General features: G+C 46.4%; 1 protein-coding gene across 1 annotated transcript; it reads right to left on the reverse strand.

The window, feature by feature from the left end:
- Positions 1–17,599: 17,599 nt before the first annotated feature.
- Positions 17,600–18,918, reverse strand: LOC127309707 (uncharacterized). Its single transcript, XM_051340458.1, has one exon. The coding sequence runs from the start codon at positions 18,889–18,891 to the stop codon at positions 17,707–17,709; it is 1,185 nt and encodes a 394-aa protein (XP_051196418.1). The 5' UTR covers positions 18,892–18,918; the 3' UTR covers positions 17,600–17,706.
- Positions 18,919–19,119: the final 201 nt, after the last annotated feature.

Consider the following 19,119-nt stretch of genomic DNA (forward strand, 5'->3'; position numbering starts at 1 on the left):
TTGTTCGCTGCAAATTCTCCATTATGGGTAAACCTCGCGATACTTAGATCGCCATATTACCATCCACTACAAGAAAAGGTACAATTCTGAATACCTCTGCTGCTCTTGATTCACCATCTGTGATTGATAAACTTGTTTCACCGCCACATGCTTCAAATGCGGGGACTTCTGCTGAATCTGAAAACTCTCATAATATTGATAATATTTCTGCTGTGCTTGATGATAGTGGTTCATTGGGATCTTTTCTAGATGCTACAATTGCTAGGTCTAGACAAATTGAAAATACTGAAACTCCTAATGCTACAACACCTGTTAATTCACCTGAACTTGATTATTTTAGTGATGATCCTGATGAAGATTATGTGGAGCTTAATGATGATTTTATTGAAAAATGCAATGCTACTACTGATGCAAGAAAAATTAAAAAGTTGCTTGCAGAACATGCTGTTAGATACAAACTGTCTCCTGATCCTAAATTTGCCACATCTCCTATAAACATTAAGGATAAAGATTATGATTTTTCTCTTGATCTATCTCATATAGCTATTGTTGAGAAAACACCCTTTTGTGGTACTGAAAAAGAAAGTGCTGTTGAACACATGACTGAGTTATCTACTCTGAGTAGCTTGTTTTCTGATGATGTCAAGATGCGTACTTACTTTGTTGCTAAAATCTTTCCATTCTCATTAAAGGATGACGCTAAAACTTGGTATAATAGTTTGCCACCTAATTCTATTAAAAGTCCAAAAGTATTGCTTGATGTTTTCTTCCGTAAGTACTTTCCTGCTAGTGCTCAACATATTGCTTTGCAGAGAATTTATAATTTTGACCAGGGAGATGAAGAGAAATTGCCTGAGGCTTGGGCGAGATTCTGCTCTCTTATTAGAGCTCAGCCTGACCATGATTTGGAAAAGCATGATTTGCTTGATATATTTTATAGTGGACTAACCATTGAGTCTAGGGCATACCTGGATAGTTGTGCTGGTTGTGTTTTCAGGAAAAGAACTCCAGACGACGCTGAAGAATTATTGGCTAAAATAAGCCGGAATCATGATGATTGGACTACGCCTGAACCAACTCCAACGCCAATATTGAAGAAGAGGGGTATGATTAAATTGAATGATGAAGATATGAGGGAAGCCAAGAAGTCTCTCAAGGAGAAAGGTATTAAATCTGAAGATGTGAAGAACCTTCCTCCCATAGAAGATATATGTGAGATAATTCCCCCTTCATCCATGATTGAGGTAAATTCCCTTCAACGCTTTACTAGGGAAGATATTCCGTATTTGAAACCTCCTGCACAATGCTTAGATGAGTTTGATAATTATATTGTTAAGCAAGAAAATTTTAATATGAGAGTAGAGAATCATTTAATGGAAAATTCTCGAGCTATTAGTGAATTGCATGGTATTGTGGAGAGAACCTCCAATGATGTTAAGATGCTTGTTAAACATTTTCATATGATTCAAACTCAAATTGATCAACTCACTAAAGTGCAAAATGACTTGTTAGGAAATAATTCTAAAGAGAAACATGCTTATGAAGTAACAACTAGAGGTGGGGTCTCTACCCAGGATCCTCTATATCCTGAAGGGCATCCCAAAAGAATTGAACAAGATTCTCAACGCATTGAACCTAGTGCTCATTCTAAGAAGAAAAAGAAAAAGAAACATAAGAATGTTGTAGAATCCTCTGAACCTGTTAATGATCCTAATAGTATTTCTATTTCTGATGCTGAAACTGAAAGTGGTAATGAACATGATAAAGATAATGATAAGAATGATACTCCTGATAAAGAAGAGGTAGAGGATGAACCTGAAAAGCATGCTAAAAATAAAAAGTACACTAAAGAAGATTTTATTGCTGAGAAACATGGTAATGAAAGAGAACCTTGGGTGCAAAAGCAAATGCCTTTTCCTGCTAAGAAACTAAAATCAAAGGAAGAAGAACACTATAATAAATTTTGTGATTGGATGAAACCTTTATTCTTGCAAATCCCTTTGACTGATGCTATTAAATTGCCTCCTTATTCAAAGTATATGAAAGATATTGTTACTAACAAAAGGAAAATCCCCAATGAGGAAATTTCCACCATGCTTGCTAATTACTCTTTCAATGGCAAAGTACCAAAGAAGTTGGGCGACCCAGGTATACCTACTATTCCTTGTTCTATCAAGAATAATTATGTTAAAACTGCTCTATGTGATTTGGGAGCCGGTGTTAGTGTTATGCCTTTTTCTCTTTACAAGAGACTTTATCTAGATAAGTTGATACCTACTGATATATCTTTGCAAATGGCTGATAAATCTACTGCTATTCCTGTTGGTATATGTGAGAATGTTCCTGTTCAAGTTACTACTAACTGCTTGATATTAACTGATTTTGTTGTGTTGGAAATGCCTGAAGATGATAATATGTCTATTATTCTTGGGAGACCTTTTCTTAACACTGCAGGGGCTGTTATTGATTGCAATAAAGGAAAGGTTACTTTTAATGTTGATGATAAGGAGCATACCGTCTATTTCCCCAAGAAGATTGATAAAGTATGTGGAGTCAATACTATTACTAATATGAGAACTATTAAAGTGGGAACTATTGATTGTCCTATATATGAGCCTAAAGAAGAATATCAAACTCTCGTGATTGGATCCATATCAATACAATTCAAGGTAACATGATTGATTTGAGGTTTATTTCTTCTTATGCTATGTAAAATTTATTTGGTGGCAAGACTTGATCAACCTTGTTAACAAATACTTTTTATATGCATAGAGGAGGTAAACAACATCTCTTTCTTCCTCCACTTGCTCTAGTTGCTGTAGCACTTTTAATTTGCAAAGTTCCTTAGTTAATTGGAGATTTCAAAAAAAATTTCCTGGCCAGTAATAATAAATTAAATACCCAGAAATGTGCATTTTTCAAAGTTTTCAAAAATTTACAAAAATTATACCGTTGGTCCTATTTTTCGACGAGGCACCTGGGAGCACCAGAGGATGACCTGTGGGGCACCAGAGGGTGCCACACCACAGGCCGGCGCGGCCAAGGAGGTGGGCGCGCCACCATGTGGTGTGGGCCCCTCCTTGCCCCACTTTGCCATCTCTTCCTCCCAGCATCTTTTCTCTCCCGAAAAAACTCGTACCAAGTTCCTCTCTCTCGCGTTTTTGCTCCAGAGCTCCAGATTTCTCGATCTCTTTGCTCAGCCCAGATTTCTGTCTGAAATTTGGCACATTTGCTCTTCGGTATGTGACTCCTCCACCCATCCAAGTAGAATTTTGTTTGGTTGAGTATATCATGAATATTTTGCTGCTGTAGGTAACATGTTTAGTGAGCTTGCATGCTTGTTCTAAGTAGTAGAAACTAGTTTTGATGCATGATTAGTACTCTAGCAAGTTCCTATGGTAGTTCCCCTTGATTATATGTCACCAAACCAAATTTTATATCACTTGTTGAAAATTTCAGAGAAGCCATGAAGAAGTTCAACTTTGGAGAGTTGTTCAAGAAAGGAACAACCAGCACCGGGAGGCCTTCTAGGGCCGCCACCCGGATTAGGCGATCATACAATGAAGATGTCATCGCGCCTAGCTTCGCGCCCGAAGAGGACAACGGGGCTCCTAATGCTTCGTCTTTTCCATGCTATGATTTTCTGAGGAATGCAGGAATATTGGAGGATTTCTCTACCCTTGTCAACAGGGCGGGCTTAACCACCTATGTGGGAGATGAAAGGGAGCAATACTACATGCTCACCAAAATCTTCGTTGAAAGCTTCAAGTTCAACAACAAGCAATATGAGCCGACAGTGGCATTCAAGATCTATGGTAATCCTGTTACTATGACATTGGAGGATTTTTGTCGTGCATTGGATATTGCGCCTGTAGGTACAGCAAGTAGGATTGATGACAACCCCCGGGACTTGTTGGAGCTCTATCGAGGGATCACCGATGATGATTGTCACACCATTCAACGTGGCAAGATAAGGAACATTCAACTCCCCGCCATTAAATATTTTGCATATTACATTGCTACTAGCATTCTTGGTAGGGAGAACACTAGCAACATTTCTAGTTACCATCTTGCTTTCTTGAATATTGCACTTACTGGTCAGACATCTTATCACCTTGGTGCTCTTATTGCTCGCCGCCTGACTAACAGGGGGCCTATTTCTGGAGGAACTATTGCACTGCGTGTTTTAACCTATCTAAGGCTTCCTATTGATCCTAATGATGTGCCATTGGCCCCTAGGAGACTCGATATTGCTGCTATGAAGAGTCATCATTTTGTTACCGCTGATTCTACTTTAGATAATATGATGTATAGAATGTTGTTTTCTGACGGGGAGGAGAAGGAAATCCCTCTTCCCCAACCAGGTTTGTTCAGTATTGACAGGCAATCATGGTCGTGCACTAAGGAGGAGGTGGATGAACATATGAAGATACAAGATTTCCACCAGCAGCATGACTCCGAGGACGTCGAGCCCTCCTATGATTACACCGTCACATATCCCGGTGCTTCTTCCAGCACATACCCGGAATACGATCCATCTTCGTCATACTACGGAGATACTACCTCATGGGATCGATGGGATTGAACTCCACTTAGGCCAAAAGCCTAAGCTTGGGGGGAGGTATACCGGCATCACTCATTCTTTGCATATTATGATTGCTGGATACTTGTACATACTTGTTGTTTTGTTCGTTTGAGTAGTTTTCTAATGAGAGAAAGATGATATTTGGGGAAGTGCTGCCTGAAAACAGATTCTGGGCTGTTACTAGAAAAATTCGTGCGCACAGCCAGAGCGTTATTTTGAGCTTCCAATTTTTGTGCAGGTTCCCCAGGTTGTTATCTAACTTTCATTAGTTGAATACTTTTCGATCTGAGCAACGTAAGATTTTTTTAAAAATCGATTTCTGTACTGCTGTCAGGTTTTGGCAGATTTCTGCTATTTGGCTTTTTTGTGTTTCTTTTAGTTTGCTATTTCTTGTTTTTGCCTTGTTTCCTTCCCAAAACACAAAAAGACCAAAAATATTTCTGTTGTTTCTCTTCATAATTTGTTTGCTTTGGTTTCTTGCATTTGTTTCGCTTTAGTTGCTATTGCTAGTTTGCTATAAGAAAACCCAAAAAGATTTTGCTTTGTTTGTTTGTTTCCTCTTGTTCTTGTTTGCAATTTGAAAACACCAAAAATATTTGCTGTTCTTCTTTGGTTTTGTAAAATTCATCTTGAGTTCAATGGTCTTCGGTGGCTGGAGCGTGGTTTTCATTTCATATTATCCAAGCTACACAAGTGAAAAGGCAATAATGACGATCTACGACAATCTGATTGTGGTGAGAGGCTGGTATGAACTCTATTTGTTTTCATTTTTGTACATATACTCATCCGTGTGAGCATGCTTAGTTGGTTTCATGTGAGGTATATGTTATTTGAGAAAGTCTAGTAGTTCATGATCTCTCATGTTTAGCTCCAATCTATTAATATGAGTAGCATGTCATGGATGTTTGCTTGCATTGTTTTATTCATAAGTAAGTATGGCATTGTGGTATCCTCCTCTGAATAATTCATTTATATCGACTTGGCACATGCTCACGCATGCATATGACTGAACAAAAAGTCAATTAAGCCTCGATGATCTATATTGCTTCAGAGTTCTTGTATCACTTTTATGCCTCCGTTAATTTATTTTGCCGCAAGCATGATTATGACAGTTACTGCTCTCTTGATTTGTCGCTCCCTAGTCTATTGCTAGCCTCCACTTGTACTGAGCGGGAATGCTGCTCGTGCTTCCAACCACATGAAAACCAAGTTATTCCAGCGTGTCCACCATAAATACCTATGCATGGCATTTCAAACCATTCCAAGTAAATTCTCATGCGCTACCTTTAAAACCTTCAAAATGTTTCTCAATTTGTGTTTATGTTTCATAGCTCATGAGGAAGTATGTGGTGTTTAGCTTTCAACCTTGTCATTTACTTTTGACGGACTCTCATATGGACTAGTGGCACATCCGCTTATCCAATAACCTTGCAAAAAGAGCTGGCAATGGGATTCCCAGTCCCAAATTAATTAACTTAAATAGACACTCCTCCATGGTTTGTGATTGTTGGACGGCACCCGAAGGATTCGGTTAGCCATGGCTTGTGTAAGCAAAGGTTGGGGGGAGTGTCATCATCATAATAAAAATAAAATAAAAAGGCACTCCTTCATGGTATGAGATTGTTGGCAGGCACCCGAGGATTCGGTTAGCCATGGTTTGTGTAAGAAAGGTTGGAAGGAGTGCCACATAAATATGCAATAATTCATGGGAGCCGCTCTTGAAAGTCCGGTTGGCGAGGTAGTTAGTGTACCCATTACCATTCGTTGACAACAACAAACACCTCTCAAAATAATTTTACTCCTGTCTTTATAAAAATGAAAAGCTCTAGCGCATGTTAATCCCTGCTTCCCTCTGCGAAGGGTCAATCTTTTACTTTTATGTTGTGTCTCCATTATTTCTTTGAGCACTATCTTGAGAGCACAACTGTCATACTTAGTATAATATGCTTGTCTCAAAATATGATTGATTGTGGTATAACTTTGATGCATTTATCTTTTGACAATCACTACTTCTAGTCTTTCTATGAACTCCAAAGGTGCCCGGGCATTTATGTTTTGCCAATCAAATACAGGCAAGCGAGATACCACTTTATCATACTCTCTTATGAACATTGCAATCCTGCTTATATACATGATTCATGATGCTTATTATTAATTGTTGGTACCTCTCCATGATTGACATAGCTGTTAGATGATCTTATTTGCATGTATCTCATTATGAACTACTTAAGTATTAGCCATAGCATGAGAATATATACATCATATGAGCAAATGTGTTCGTGAAAGTTCTTTTATCGCTCAGTTGTTAACTGAATTGCTTGAGGACAAGCAATAAGCTAAGCTTGGGGGGAGTTGATACGTCCAAAACGTATCTACTTTCCCGAACACTTTTGCTATTGTTTTACCTCTAATTTGTGTATTTTGGATGCAACTAACACGGACTAATGCTGTTTTCAGCAGAACTGTTCTGGTGTCTCGTTTTTGTGCAGAAATCCAACTTTCGGGAAAATCCTCGGAATTTATGCAGAAGGCCCTATTTTCCCAGAGAACTGACGGAGCCAGAAGGACAAACCAGGTGGAGGCCCGAGGGCCCCACACCATAGGGCGGCGCGGCCCAGGGGGGCCCACGCGGCCCTGTGGTGTGGCCCCCTCGGCCGGCCTCCGACGCCCTCCTTCGGACTATTTATTGGCCTCGACCTAAAAATGCACGGGGAGAAGTCGAAGTCGCCAGAAACCCTCCAGAACGCCGCCACATCGCGAAACTCCGTCGCGGGAGCCAGAAGTCTCCGTTCTGGCACTCCGCCGGGATGGGGAATTGGAGGAGATCATCGCCGCCATCACCGCCAACGCCTCTACATCAACCAGCCATGTTTCCCCCATCCATGTGTGAGTAATTCCCCCGCTGTAGGCCGAAGGGGATGGTAGGGATTGGATGAGATTGGTCATGTAATAGCATAAGATTGTTAGGGCATAGTGCCTAGTGTCCGTAATTGGTACTTTGATGATATTGTTGCAACTTGTTATGCTTAATGCTTGTCACTAGGGCCCGAGTGCCATGATCTCAGATCTGAACATGTTATTGCTTCATCAAGATATTCATTGTTTATGGTCTTACCTATAAGTTGTATACACATGTCGCTGTCCGGAACCGATGGCCCCGAAGTGACAGAAATCGGGACAACCGGAGGGAATGGTAGCGATGTGAGGATCACATGTGTTCACGGAGTGTTAATGCTTTGCTCCGGTACTCTATTAAAAGGAGTACCTTAATATCCAGTAGTTTCCCTTGAGGCCCGGCTGCCACCGGCTGGTAGGACAAAAGATGTTGTGCAAGTTTCTCATTGCGAGCACGCACGACTATATATGGAACACATGCCTATTGATTGCTTTGTACTTGGACACCGTTTTATTATTATCTGCAAATGCCCTGTTATGATTGTTACATGAGTTTCTCTCATCCATGCAACGCCCGTCATCCGTCCCCGTGCCTACAGTATTTTAATCCTGCTGTTTACTAAAATCACTACTGCTGTCTCTGTTACTCTGCTGCTGTTATTTCACTACTGCTACTGCTATAAAACTGTTACTACTGATAAACTCTTGCGAGCAAGTCTGTTTCCAGGTGCAGCTGAATTGACAACTCCGATGTTAAGGCTTCCAAGTGTTCTTTGTCTCCCCTTGTGTCGAATCAATAAATTGGGTTTTACTTCCCTCGAAGACTGTTGCGATCCCCTATACTTGTGGGTCATCATAGCGCGAAGCTTCCTTTGACTGTGATTGGTCCCTTGGGCCCAGGCAACCTCCAAAGCAGGTATGTGTAGTGTGGCACCGCCATAAACCTGGCATACACTGGGCGTCCTAACAAAGCGTGATACTGCGACGGGAAATCGACAACTTCGAATTCCAACCTTTCTATCCTGTAATTTTCTCGGGTCCCAAACTGAACGTCGAGATTAATCCTCCCCAATGGGTAACTTGGCTTCTCTGGTGTAATGCCATGGAAATGTGTGTCGGTTGGTTTCAAATTTGCTAAGGAGATGTTCATCTTCCTTAGCGTATCTGCGTACATAAGGTTTAAACTGCTGCCGCCATCTATGAACACTCGAGATACGTCGAACCCTGCAATTACTGCTGTTAGATAAGTGCTGATTGCCCTGGTCGAGGAACTTGCTGCGGGTGATCCGCTATTGTGAAGCCAATGTCTTGCCCTGACCAATTTAGTTACTCAACCATTGGTGGAGGCATCTTCTCTGCCATAAACACTTGCCGCGAGATTACCTTCCGAGCCCTATTAGATGGCCTAGCTTTTTGAATCATCGAGACCGCACCATTATTGTTCGGATCAACATATGGAGGTGGTTGTGGTGCTACCGCTATTCTGAGCTGATGTCGATTTTCGTCCGTGATCGCGGGAGGAGGTGGCAAGTGGATCTCACTCCTGGGCCCTTGGGGGTTTCTATTTGCTGCGTGAGCATTAGCCATCCCTGCAACCCGCAACATTGCTTGGAAATTGCGGCAATCTTTCTGCAGATGTCCTGATTGTCTTTTCCCATTGTTGTCGAGATAAAAATGCATCTGGCACGGCCCGCTCATCATATCTTCGGGAGTTACGAAAGATCTCTGAAACCTTGATCCGCTATTTTGCCTGTTATCTCTATTGTCGCCTTGCTGTGCATTACTTCTTTGGTAATCATCTCTATTGTTTCCTCTATTGTTTTCCCGAAAACCAGCCGATATTTGGCCGGGTGCGTCGTAACTTGAGAATTGTCGAGGAAATCGGCGTCTATTTTGAAAATTTCGACTGCGGTCCTCCTCTGGGGACCTATGTCGTTAGTTATGTACTGCATCTTCACCATCTGCCCATCTGTTTGCTATTTCCATTAATGCTGATACTGTCCTTGGGTTTGTCCTTCCCAAGTCCTCCACGAAATCTCCTCGTCGAACTCCTGCTACAAACGCATCTATCGCTCTCTCGTCAGATATATTTTCTGCTGAGTTTTTGATGATGTTCCACCTTTGGATGTATTTCCTCATTGATTCATCATGCTTTTGTCGACATGACCTCAGCTCCTCTAGTGTCGCAGGTTTCTTGCAGGTTGATCGAAAATTCTTGATGAACACATCCTCAAAACTTTCCCAGCTGTCGATGGAGCCTGGGGGAAGCTTCTTTATCCACGATCTGGCGGCTCCGCTCAAATTTATTTGAATGCTCTGCATGGCTGTTGCTCTTGTTCCGCCTATTAATTTTACTGTCTCGAGGTAGTCGACTAGCCAATCCTCGGGATCTTGCAGGCCATCGAATTTCTTGAAACTATCGGGTAGCTTGAATCCTGATGGAACTCGAGTTTTTCGGACCCGTCGTGTGAAACACGGGAGTCCACACATATCTTCTTCAGCAAGTTCTGGTGAATGCCGACATTCCCTTCTTTCTTGTCGTGCTCTATCCACTCTGGCCTGAGTCGTTGTATCTCTGGTTCCACTCGCTCTTGGTGGATCTTGTACTGCTGCGGTAGGTCTCGGACTATTTTGCCTTGCAGTTCCTTCGGGAGGTGTAGCTGCGAACGCTGCTCCCATGGCGCCACATCCTGCCATGGCCATGTTATACAACGCTTCTCTTGGATCTCCGGGAGGTGGTCTGGACGCCAGGATGTAAGCTTGTGTCGCCATGTACCCTGCTTCTGGTGTTTTTGGGATAATATTCCCCCTCGTGTCGATTGACATAAAGGACATGTCGAGGTTTTGGATTAAAGTTTCTCTTTCAGCCTCCGGTATATTTTGCAGCCGAGATCTTGCTCTCCTCCGAGCTTCTCTGTGACTATCTCCCGAAGTTCCTGACTGTCGACTTAACTCCGCTCTTCGCCTGCTTGACGCGGAAGCTGCTTCTCTTCTTCTATTCAGAGCAGCTGTCTGTTTTTCCAATTCCCTTCCTACTCTGGCGAGCCTATATTGATATGCTTGCAGTTCTTCTACCGTGGCGGTTGTCTCCATTGGTTCAGAGCCATCCAAAGCTTTCGCAGCTCTATCCCATGCTGCTTGTGGAAGTTGAACTCTGACACGTGGTGTGGGCCCGACATATTTAGTGCCCAAACCTCTCCTTAGATCTGAGGGATCGACATAGGGATTTCCCAAATCGTCGAAAGCCTCTGATGTTTCCTCTTGATCGCGACTTGCTTCTCCAATGGCATAAACTTGATGATATTTTGGAGTTTTCACTTTGCTTGGTTTGGTGACACCATCATAGAGATTGGTGAAGACCTTTCCAACAGAGATGGATTTGTCGATGAAGTCGAAGCTGTCGGTGTCGCTCGAATCATCGCTTATATAGGAGTCCGCAGATGACTCGAAGGACATGTCGCTGAAGATCTTGGCGAGTTTTTCGCGTGCCTTGCTGCCGATGAAGCGTGGCGACGAAATTTCCTCGTTGCTTGAGTCGATGGATGATGCTGAGCTTGAGAAGTCAGGATCAACCGCCGATAATCCCGATGAGATCGGAACTTCGAGACGATATGCTCCTTTTTTCTCGACGCGGAAGTGGAACTTTCCAAACGTCATCTCCATGGGCTCCTCCAGATAGGCATATGCATCCAAACGGGAGGGTGGGTGAGGTACAAAATCAACTAGACCAGTTTCGATCTGTTTACCTCTATCCATGATGTTGCTTGCCACCGACGAAGTCGACGATCTTGAACGTGCCATCGAGATCAGCTCCTTGTCGCCTCTAGATCCCACAGACGGCGCCAATTGACAAGGTACTAACTTGTCAATGCCTACGGATTGTAGACTAGGGTTTAGTTAGATGTAGAGGGCAAGTAGATCTCGAAGGTTTCAGCCGAAAAGTACTCGACGAATATAAGACTAGGGTTGTGTTGACAGTAGATTCGATGCCTTCTTTGTCCCTCGACTCCCCCTTATATAGGAGGTAGAGCCAAGGGATTCGTATTGTACAAGTTACAGAGTCCGGGAAGGTTTCTAACTCATCCCGCAAGATTACAAACATCATCTCCTAATACAACTCTAGCTTTCCTTAATAACAACTTGGGCTTCCGATTCTTCTTATTCTTCGAGTCGTGGGCCTTCAGTAAACCCCGGGTACTATCTTCGGCAGGCCCATTGGGGATGCCTATGTCATCGGGTTCCGGACAACGACATGTGTATACAACTTGCAGGTAAGATCATAAAACAATGAATATCATCATGAAACAATAACATGTTCAGATCTGAGATCATGGCACTCGGGCCCTAGTGACAAGCATTAAGCATAACAAGTTGCAACAATATCATAAAAGTACCAATTACAGATACTAGGCACTATGCCCTAACAATCTTATGCTATTACATGACCAATCTCATCCAATCCCTACCACCCCCTTCAGCCTACAGCGGGGGAATTACTCACACATGGATGGGGGAAACATGGCTGGTCGATGGAGAGGCGTCGGTGGTGATGATGGCAATGATCTCCTCCAACTCCCCATCCCAACGAGGTGCCAGAACGGAGTTTCTGGTCCCGAGACGGGGTTTCGCGATGGCGGCGGTGTTCTGGATGGTTTCTGGCGACTTCGACTTCTCGTCTCGCGTTTTTAGATCGAAACCCTTAAATAGTCCAGAGGGAGGCGTCAGAGGCTGGCCGAGGCGGCCTCACCATAGGGCGGCGCGCCCCCCTCCTAGGCCGCGCCGGCCCATGGTGTGGGGGCCGTGGCCCCCCCCTGGCCTACCCTTCTGGCTCCGTGAATCTTCTGGAAAAATAAGCCTTTGATATAAATTCCGGGGATTTTCCTGAAAGTTGAGTTTCTGCACAAAAATGAGACACTAGGGCAATTCTGCTGAAAACAGCGTTAGTCCGTGTTAGTTGTATCCAAATAACACAAATTAGAGGCAAAACAATAGCAAAAGTGTTCGGGAAAGTAGATACGTTTTGGACGTATCACCCGCCGCCGATTCATTTCTCCTATCCCGCCGATTTGTTTCTCCCTCCCGCCGTCCACCCGCCGCCGCTACCCTCTCCCCATTCCATGGCGCCGCTGACATCCCCCAAAAAGATGGCCAAGAAAGCGGCCAAGAAGCCGCCGGGCAATGCGACGAAAGGGGCGAAAGCGCCGTTCGCGAAGCCGCGGAAGGCGCCGGCTCCGAAGAAGAAGCCGGAAGGATGGACCGAAGATCAATGGCAGCAAGATTGTCTACGCCGGAGGATGGCGACGGCGGAGCGGAAAGGACGGAGGGCGGCGGAGCTGGAGAAGAAGGCTCTGGCGGCGCGCTAGCACCAGCACATAATGGCCGGGTGTCTCGCCGCCACCAACGTGAGCCCATGGAGTACGTCCGTGCCGGTGTACGTTTCGGGAGTGATCTCTCAGTCGTCATCCGCCTTCTACAATGACGACCCCTCCGTCACTCCCGGGTGCGTGACACCTAACTTGTCGCCCCACTACCAGGATGTGCTGCCGCATGGCGGCTTCAACCCCAACAACCTCTACTCCCCGGCGTACGAGCAGCGCAAACCAGGACCCGGTCCGGACGGCGACCCTTTCACTGGCCGCAGGGGACCGCTCGAATTCGACGGCGCCGGTGCTGAGGAGGAGGACGGGGGTGAGGATGAGGAGGACGAGGAAGAGGAGGGGGTGGAGGACGACGACGAGGACGAAGAGGGCGGCGAGGGCGGCGAGGAAGAGGACGAGGAGGGTGCCGGTGACGATGATCTCGTGGAGGTAGACGCGGACGGCGTGAGGACGAATGATGCGTGCAGTTAACACACGTCCGTTGGGAACCCCAAGAGGAAGGTGTGATGCGTACAGTAGCAAATTTTCCCTCAGTAAGAAACCAAGGTTATCGAACCAGTAGGAGTCAAGGAACACGTGAAGGTTGTTGGTGACGGAGTGTAGTGCGGCGCAACACCAGGGATTCCAGCGCCAACGTGGAACCTGCACAACACAATCAAAGTACTTTGCCCCAACGTAACAGTGAGGTTGTCAATCTCACCGGCTTGCTGAAAACAAAGGATTAACCGTATAGTGTGGAAGATGATGTTTGTTTGCGAAGAACAGTAAAGAACAAGTATTGCAGTAGATTGTATTTCAGATGTAAAGAATGGACCGGGGTCCACAGTTCACTAGTGGCGTCTCTCCCATAAGATAAATAGCATGTTGGGTGAACAAATTACAGTTGGACAATTGACAAATAGAGAGGGCATAACACTGCACATACATATCACGATGACTACTATGAGATTTAATCAGGGCATTACGACAAAGTACATAGACCGCTATCCAGCATGCATCTATGCCTAAAAAGTCCAATTTCAGGTTATCATCCGAACCCCTTCCAGTATTAAGTTGCAAACAACAGACAATTGCATTAAGTATGGTGCGTAATGTAATCAACACAAATATCCTTAGACAAAGCATCGATGTTTTATCCCTAGTGGCAACAGCACATCCACAACCTTAGAACTTTCTGTCACTGTCCCAGATTCAATGGAGGCATGAACCCACTATCGAGCATAAATACTCCCTCTTGGAGTTACAAGTATTAACTTGGCCAGAGCCTCTACTAGCAACGGAGAGCATGCAAGAACATAAACAACACATATGATAGATTGATAATCAACTTGACATAGTATTCCATATTCATCGGATCCCAACAAACACAACATGTAGCATTACAAATAGATGATCTTGATCATGATAGGCAGCTCACAAGATCTAACATGATAGCACAATGAGGAGAAGACAACCATCTAGCTACTGCTATGGACCCATAGTCCAGGGGTGAACTACTCACACATCAATCCGGAGGCGATCATGGCGATGAAGAGCCCTCCGGGAGATGATTCCCCTCTCCGGCAGGGTGCCGGAGGCGATCTCCTGAATCCCCCGAGATGGGATTGGCGGCGGCTGCGTCTCTGGAAGGTTTTCCGTATCGTGGCTCTCGGTACAGGGGGTTTCGCGACGAAGACTTTAAGTAGGCGGAAGGGTAGGGTTGGAGGCGGCGCGAGGGACCCACACCATAGGGCGGCGCGGGCCCCTCCCTGGCCGCGCCGGCCTATGGGTACGGGCCCTCGTGGCCCCACTTCGTATCCCCTTCGGTCTTCTGGAAGCTTCGTGAAAATATAAGACCCTGAGCGTTGATTTCGTCCAATTCCGAGAATATTTCCTTTGTAGGATTTCTTAAACCAAAAACAGCAGAAAACAGCAACTGGCTCTTCGGCATCTCGTCAATAGGTTAGTGCCGAAAAATGCATAATAATGACATAAAGTGTGTATAAAACATGTGAGTATCATCATAAAAGTAGCATGGAACATAAGAAATTATAGATACGTTTGAGACGTATCAATGAAGAAGAAAAGGAAGAAGAAGGCGTCGGGCACACGAGGCCCCAAGTGGATGGTTTTGGAGGATCTTTGTCTGTGCGAGTCGTGGGCAATGGTGAGCCATGACTCCATCATCGGCGCCACCAAAAATACGGGAAGTATTGGGCGATGAGCAAGGCCGAGTTCGATGAGCGCAAGCTCATCAAGAGCGACTACAATAAAGTGACAATGAAGAGGAGCCAAAAGGCAATGTCGACGCGATCAGCCATCATCCATCATCCAGGCGTCGGTGAACTCCTTCCATGGATACCATCACGACTTATTGACCAAAGCCAACCGCGGCGCCGACGTCGCCCAACTGGCATGACTCTTTCTTCCATAATCTGTAGCGCCTACATTGTGTTCGATGAAATAATTCCGCTTCCTTTGGTTAGTTTGACAAGGCCATGGATTTGTACCGGAAGAACTCGGAAGTTCACAAGTCTTTCGCGCTGATGCATTGCTATAGCAAGCCCAAAGTCAACGAGAAATGGCGGTTGTCGCGTCTGTCGCTGTCCAAGGGGAAGGACGACATTGATCTGGACGCGGCGCTGGCAACGTCGGCAGGGCGTCCTACTGGCAACAAGGCTGCCAAGGCCGCCTTGGCCGACGCTGCGTCGTGTGAGAAGACGCATGCGTCGATCACGAAATGCCTCGCCGGCGTCTCCTCGACCTTTCTCTCCCGCGACAAAAAGGCCGACGAAAGGTGGGTGGAGCTGCTCAAGAGGCAAGAGGAGAAGTTGGAGCTCAAGAAACGCAGGGACGAATGTCCCTGCTGAGAGCGTCGACAGAGGGAATGTCTCCCCGGACGCGGGCGGCGCACAACTTCTTCAAAGGTCAGATCCTCGACGACATCGAAGCCAAAATGGCGGCGGCCGACGCGGCGGCCCAGGCAGGGGCAGCAACCGAGAAGTAAGAGCCGGCTGACGCGTCTTCTACTGCTACACCTGCGTCGGCCTCTGCGTCGGCGACGGAGCAGACGGAGCATGCACAGCACCGGACAGATCGCGACGAGATCATCGTAATCGACGGGCCTGCGTCGACTCAGGATACGTCACCGTCGCCCAAACCCTTCTTCTAATTACCATGCACCACCGGTCTGTAATATGATCGTGTGCCCAGTACTTTGATTGCCGCTACTCTGATCGCGACGATTCGGCGGGAACGGTCTCTTTTGAATGCAACAATTTGAATTTCTGATTGAGGGCGACGTTTGAAGGACGCGGCTGGGGAGCGACGTCCCCCAAACGCGGCACGAACAAAACACGTCCTTAAACGCTCGATCCGACGCTCTTTTAAGGGACGGTTAGGGAACGCGACTGGACATGCTCTAGGTTGGGTGTTCGTCGCTCGCCGCAAGGAGTTGCGTCGCTGCGTGCGATCGTGCAGATCGTGGGGGCGATCGTGGGAGGACGTGGCCAGGCAATTCTCGATGGAGTGTTTAACTGCTACGTGACCTCTTCATGCATATGGTCCATGGGCTGGATGACTATTCATTAGTATTATATTGTTAATCATGCACTGGTGCCGTGCATGTATAGTTCGTTTATGGCCCAATAACTAGCTAGCTTGTTACGTGCTAGCTTAAATGGCTATTGTAAATTGATTTCTACATATGTTCCAAAAATTTCTTTTTGGTGAAATACTTTGCATACATGATTCACTATTTATTTAATTCAACGCAACTATATTTTATAGCGTTGTCATGACAAAGCCGATTTTTTATCACTCGTATGATCGGATAATTTAGAAATTCAGCGTCGCTCCCGGAGTTTCAATTTAGTTTAGAAATTCAGCATCGCTGGCGGAGTTTTGAATTTAGGTCAATATTAAACTACCGCCGTCGACATAACTTATATTGTGTTTGTTTAAGGAAAACCCCCATTTTGTTTAGAATTAATTTATTTAATTATTTAATATGTCATATTTCATAACCAATGGCTACATGTTATTACATAAGACAAAATCGGTGTCAACAAGCGGTCGTGTTCTGCGAGTTGTTTGCCCTGTGAAGTTTCGTCTACGGATGGCTGAGTTGCACGGCGCCGTGGCTCGAGATAGATCAGTGTTAAGTCGAGATGACAATCTCGAAAGAAGGTGTTGGCGATTCCTGGACATGGAAGGGCAGCTAGATATCGGGGTGGCAGCTGTGAGAATTTGATAGTGATGAGGACATCGATCTCATGTCGTGCGGACGAAGAGGGTTGCCCCCGATGCTGATTACCGGGAGGGTCAACTTCTTCATCTATGTTCGAGCGTCCCGTGTCCCGTGTCTATTTCTCCCATAGAAGCCATGTCACCTTCTCTCTGGCGGCGGTGAAGGGTTGTCGGGTCTTCAGAGTGGTGTTTCGAGTTTGAGCTATGTTGTTCCTAGGTCTTGAGTGGGTATGACCCCGTGGTGTTTCTTGTTGTTGTATGGTTTTAAACCGTTTATTTACCCTAGTTAAATTAAACAGAGACCTTTTTGTTCATTAGTGGATAAACCAAATCTTTTGCCTTTATTTCAAAAAAATATTTAGTCCGATAAACTGAAACAAAAAGATGAGCTTCATTTTCATAGATTTTCCTTTTCGTGCAATTCCTTTGAGATGCTATGTTCGTATGATTGTATAAACTATGAATAAAAGTGACAGTGCATTCATATGGTGAGCTCTAAAATAGTTAAGGCAACTGCAAGAAAAGTTTTTTTTTAATTGAACTGCAAGAATAGTTAGTACTACAAAAATCTTGTCAAGCAGGCATAGTCAAGTGAACACGGTACCGATATCCTGCATGTGATCAACCCTCGTCGTTGTTGAAGTTTCTGAACACATCAGCATCAACTATATCAGGCAAATATCCCCAATCCGGTTCTCCCTCCTTAACCGTCTCCGCCGGTTGCTCGTTAACGATCCCCGCCGGCTGCTCGTTAAATATCCCCATGAATTCGACCATGGACATGCTTAGATTGTCCGGCGGCGGCGCCTCCGCCGCCGTGAACTCGCCAAGGAGGCCCGGTGTTGCCGGCGGAGCGACCACGCAGCACGGCCCCTGCTGTTGCTGCTCGTAGTGACCAAGATACTGGCCGTGGTAATCAAGAAGACCGACCGCGACCGGCGCCACCGGAGGCAACGGCGAGGGCGCGTGTACGTGCTCTTGGACGACAGCACGGACGCTCCCCACCGGCAGCAGACTGGCGATGCGGTCGAAATACCCCTGCGGGATCATGGCTCGGGCAGGCTTCTTGTTCCCGTCGGGCCCCTTCTTGACGTCGTCCTCCTTCGCAAAGACGCCTGTCAGCTGCTTCCTGGTGGCACGCGGCGTGACGTAGACCCTGTAGAGCGCGGGCACGCCGAGCTTGCCGGTGCCGTCGTCGTTGGCGCTGGTGAACTCCTGCATGAGCCACGGCGTCTTGTCGTCCCTCCCGACGTAGAAGCCGAAGCAGTTCTTGACGCCGTCGGCCTCATCCTCCTCATCCTCGCTCTGCTTCTTGCTCCGCTTCAGTCGCTCCTTGATCTGCTTCAGCCGCTCCTTGCTCTGCTCCAGCCGCCAGTACCCGCCGGTCTCGACGCGGCGGTCGGCGCGCTTCGAGGCACCGCCGCCCGCTGTCTTGCTCTGGAACCGCGTCTCGCTCAGGAACCACCACGCGTGCTCGCCCCGGCCGCGGATGCTCGCGGGCGGGTGCCGCCGGCGCAGCGCGTCGGGGCTCTCGCCGTACACGTTGGCGTCGAAGATGTACCCCCGCGCGTCGGCCATCTCGTTGTCGCCGGCGATCCTCCGGTTGAGGAATCCCAGGCACTCGTCCCGCGTCGGGCTGAAGTAGACGCCGGGAGGGAGCGGCGGCGGAGGCTGGATGTGGTTGGCGCCGCCTGGCCCGTGGGGAGGCATCTCCGCCATGGCCGGCACGGAGCTGCCGCCGCCGCAGCCGCTGGCGTTGGCGGCGTAGGTTGGTTTCTTGGTCCTTGTTGCTTTCTTGATTGCCATGGATCAAGCAAGCCGACTGGAACCGAGAGAGAGTTTGCTGGTTTGTTGTGGGAGTAGGGGTCGATCTTGGACGGTGCTATATATGGGCTGCGACGAGTTCTGTCTGAAATCGGATTCGCATCCTCGTCTCAAGTCGGAGTCGACTTTCCATGTTTTCTGTTCGGCGAGCTGCAATTTGTTAGATTAGAGCCGAGGATTTCCTTTTGAGGGGGTCAAAAAATTTCGTGT

Source organism: Lolium perenne, chromosome 6 (assembly GCF_019359855.2).
Source record: "Lolium perenne isolate Kyuss_39 chromosome 6, Kyuss_2.0, whole genome shotgun sequence".
NCBI lineage: Eukaryota > Viridiplantae > Streptophyta > Magnoliopsida > Poales > Poaceae > Lolium > Lolium perenne.

Bases quoted from the DNA above. Each gene is read 5' to 3' on its own strand.
- LOC127309707 (XM_051340458.1), bottom strand. From the start codon at position 18,891: ATGGCAATCAAGAAAGCAACAAGGACCAAGAAACCAACCTACGCCGCC.